Source organism: Cyprinodon variegatus, unplaced genomic scaffold, assembly GCF_000732505.1.
Source record: "Cyprinodon variegatus isolate N-32 unplaced genomic scaffold, C_variegatus-1.0 Scaffold745, whole genome shotgun sequence".
In the NCBI taxonomy this organism is placed as follows: Eukaryota; Metazoa; Chordata; class Actinopteri; order Cyprinodontiformes; family Cyprinodontidae; genus Cyprinodon; species Cyprinodon variegatus.
In genome coordinates this window covers 124,166-128,586 of record NW_015151198.1, presented here as the reverse complement: position 1 = coordinate 128,586, position 4,421 = coordinate 124,166, and the positions used below count along the sequence as shown (strand labels likewise).

Here is a 4,421-nt window from a genome sequence, read left to right as displayed (position 1 = left end):
ATTCCCTTTAACTAACCAAAGAGTGTTTGCTTTATATGACTCATCCAATTACACTTTTTTTCACTAGATGTGGATTGCGCCACTGATATGCATTGGATGGCGCACATGAGGTGAAATATTTATAAACATAAAACCAAAGCCAAGAGTAACGAGTAATATTTGTCTTAAAAATGTAAGGAACAGAAAGTACAGATACTTGTGTGAAAATGTAATGAGTAGAAGTCAGAAGCTGGAAGAAAAATAAGTAGTGGAGTAAAGTATAGATACCTAAAAAGTGTACGTAAGTACAGTAACGAAGTATTTGTTACTTGACACCACTGATCAGGACACTAAGGTCTATTTTTCAATGATACCAGACATTAGGGTTTGGGGAAGAGAATGTCAACACAGTGAAGATTTTCTTGAGAAATTTGTAATTGACATGGAAATGGCATTCTGTGTCTGAAGGGCTGTAAAACTATAATGATGTATGACAAAAAAAACTGGGGACTTGATTCAAAAACTTTAAAGCCTCTTTTTAAAACGTATTTTAAAAAGTTGTTTTTATCTTATGTTTAAGCTTTTAAAAAAAGCACCGTCCACAGAGACTCACCAGTATCATTATGCTTGTGTATGCTATTTGTGGTTGGCTTCTACCCTGTACATTTGAACTTTGTTGAACTTTTGGATTAAAAATACCTCTAAACACAGCAGAAAGATTATTGAAAAATATGTAATTGTCTTAGGAACCAATAAAGTGTTTTTGAATTTAGTATCGAATTAAATCAAACGTCATACTGTTCTTCCTATTTGATCCGCTATGATTATTCCTAACTTTAATATTTTATGATTATATTTCATTATTGCCTTCATCAATTCAGAATGCTCTTATATTTCTCCTTCAGCAGCATGGATGAGTTTGACGGTAGAGGGGAGGGAGCCCCTTCCTCTAAAACCAGTTTGTGTGGTGAACATGAAAGCCAGAGCAACAGCCAGAGGTGAGATCATCAAAACTACATGCCCTCTGCCATTATCTCACACTATTCACAATATATCAGGCCAAAAAAGACATAATCATTACAATGTTGCTGTTCCACTTTGGCGCTACACCCCCACTTAACAATGACTGCTCAGCTTTTCATCAGTAGGTTCTTACAAAAAGCAGGTAAATGTTGCAGAACCAACCAACTGAGTCACACCAAACTGCTTGTTAGAGCTCTAAGCTAAGGCAGGATACATCAGAAAGAAACTCACTCACTTCCAATATATTTCTTGGATCTTGATCAGCAATATACATACTTGTACTTGTGGTCTCCAGCTTCATCTAGGACTGGGTTGCGGGGGCAGAAGTCTCAGTTGAGACTCCCAGACATCCCTGTCTAGAGATACCTCCTAAATCTCTGCTGGGGGAAGCCCAAGGTGCCATGAGAGAAATAGTCCCTCCTGTGTGTCCTGGGCTGTCCCTTGGGCCTCTTTCTGATTGGATGTGCCTCGCACACCTCAGCATCTGCACAATCCGTCCATCAATCTCACCTCCCTCGTAAACAGATACCAAGATACTTAAACTCCTCTAACCTAAAGGGGACAGGCCACCTTTTTTCTGCTTAAGAACCATGGAGTTGATTCTCATTCCAGATGCTTCCCACCCAGCTGTGAGCAGCCCAAGTGTATGCTGTAGGTTTTGACAGGAGGGATCCAGCAGAACCATGCCATCCACAAAAAGCAGGGGCGAGATCCACTGGTTACCGAACCACACCACGTCAGCTGCGGCTAGAAATCCTGTGCATAAAAGTTTTGAAAACGACTGGTGAAGAAGGGCAGCCCTGGCTGATTCCAACATGCACCAGGAACAGATCCAACTTAGTGCTGGCAATGCGGACCAGGCTCCACTTGTACAAAGACAGGATGGAACCCATTAAAGTGCCCCTGACTCTTAACTCTGCAAGGCACCACAAGACACCGTGTCAAATGCCTTTTCCACGTCTACAAAGCACATGTGGACTGGTTGTAAAAACTGATGGAATAACATTCCGAGGAGTGTGATTCCCCTAGAGCAAGTACACACCCTAATGTCAGCACCCCAGTCTGCTAATCCAGGGAAAAAGCATGTCAGCCAAGACAGCCTGACAACATCTTGAGCTCTAAGGTACTTTGGGCGGATCTCATCCACCCCAGAAGTCTTGCCACTGTGGAGTATTTTGACCACCTCAGTGACTTCAGCCTGAGTGATGAATGAATCCAGCCCTGAGCACCCCGCCTCTGCTTCTACCACGGAAGACATGTCAGCCGAATTGAGGAGATCCTTAAAGTATTCTATCCACTGTCCAAAGATGTGCTCTTTCAGGGTCAGAAGCTCACAACTCCATGGCCATTTTGCCTCTGCATCCCCTGGGCAGCAGCACGCTTAACTGATACCCGGTACAAACAGGTACTTACCGGGTCTCAAACTGTTTTCAGTTTATAGCTGGAGAAATATCTATTACCGTAACTGATATACATAACAAACATAATACTAAGTCATTGCTTAAAACTGGAGATGAATCTCATTTTTTTTGTTTCTGACCATTTCTTTTCAACAGTGGCTCACAATGTTAGTGTTTGCTTGTATGTAAACAGAACCTCATAGTATTTAGTTTTAATTATAACATGTCTTTTAGGATCCATCCAAAAATCAAAAAGTCCAATCCAGAATCCAGCTGTGGGTCTTTTAAAAGTGATAATTCGAAGGATTATCCCCTTGACTTTAAATCGTTTGGACCTACATCTTCAGACAGGTGAGTTGTACCAAACAGATTTTACTGTTGAAATTGAGTCCTCAATGTGGTATGTATCAGAATGTGTAGATTAATATATAGACTTAATTTTTTTTTGCCAAATTGTGACTGTGGAATATTTATATAAGAAAAATTGTTCACATATGCATAGATAGTGCTGGCAATGCGGACCAGGCTCCACTTGTACAGAGACAGGATGGAACCCAATAAAGCACCCCCGACTCTGAACTTTGCAAGTCACCACAAGACACTGTGTCAAATGCCTTTTCTACGTCCACAAAGCACATGTGGACTGGTTTTGAAAACTCTGATTGAATAACATTCAGAGGAGTGTGATTCCCCTAGAGCTAGTACACACCCTAATGTCAGCACCCCAGTCTGCTAATCCAGGGTCACTGTCTAACACCTCCATGAGATGTTGAAGAGGCATGTCAGCCAAGACAGCCAGACAACATCTTGAGCTCTAAGGTACTTTCAATTCTATTCAGTTTATTTATATAGCACCAAATTCACAACACATGCCATCTCAAGGCACTTTACACTTTACACTTTGGATCTCACCCAACCCAGAAGTCTTGCCACAGTGGAGTGTTTTGACTTCAGCCTGAGTGATGAATGAATCCAGCCCTGAGCACCCCGCCTCTGCATCTACCACAGAAGACGTGTCAGCCAAATTGAGGAGATCCTTAAAGTATTCTATCCACTGTCCAAAGATGTCCTCTTTCAGGGTCAGAAGCTCACCAATCTCAATGAAAATAGTGTAAAAAAAAGCACTACTTCCTCCTCCTGAGGTGCCGGACAGTTTGCAGAATTGTTGTGAGTGCAACCGTAAGTGTTTCTCCATGGCCTCTCCAAACTTTTCCATGGCCAGAGATTTTGCCTCTGCAACCCCCCTGAGCAGTGGCACGCTTAACTGATACCTGCTTGCTGTCTCAGGAATCCCACAAGGCAACCAGCCACAATAGGACTCCTTCCTCAGCCTGACAGCATACTGTCCACTAACCTAGTTTGGGGATTGTCACCACAGACCCTATGGTCAAAGCTACAGATGGCCGTATCAACAATAGATGCACAGAACATGGCCCACTAAGATTTCCGATTACTCCCCTGAGGTAGGACTAGAACACGTCCCTGACCTAGGGCTCCACCAGATGTTCCCAGCATACCCTCACTACCAGAGGTGTCAAGTAACGAAGTACAAATACTTTGTTACTGTACTTAAGTACACTTTTTAGGTATCTATTTTTCTTCCTACATCTGACTTCTACTCATTACATTTTCACACAAGTATCTGTACTTTCTATTCCTTACATTTTTAAAACAAACATTACTCGTTAATCTTGGCTTCAGTTTAATGCAGCGGTCACGAATTAGTGGACCTCGGTCCGAATCCTGACCCACCTGCTGCCTAATCCAGACGGAACCTGATTTAAAATATTTATAAATTACCACTTGTTGTCTGATGATAGTGGCTTAACGTCACTTCCGCCAATTCTCCTGTTACCCCGAAATCCCACATCCTCTGTAACTGCTCCACCCTGCAGCGCTCCAGACGGCCTGCACAGAGCAAAGCCTGCAGCCTCTAATTTTCCTCCCATATTGCTGCGCTTTGACTGATCCTCGGAGCTCGAGGAGAGCATTGGCGATATTATCATAGGAGCAAAACAT

General features: G+C 42.5%; 1 protein-coding gene across 1 annotated transcript in view; it reads left to right on the top strand.

Moving 5' to 3' along the window:
* Positions 1-888: 888 nt before the first annotated feature.
* Positions 889-4,421, top strand: part of LOC107098078 (NACHT, LRR and PYD domains-containing protein 3-like) — a 16,615-nt gene continuing 13,082 nt past the window's right edge. Inside the window, 1 exon segment of the mRNA XM_015395534.1 lies at positions 889-977. Within this exon segment, the coding sequence (XP_015251020.1) occupies positions 889-977 (89 nt within the window).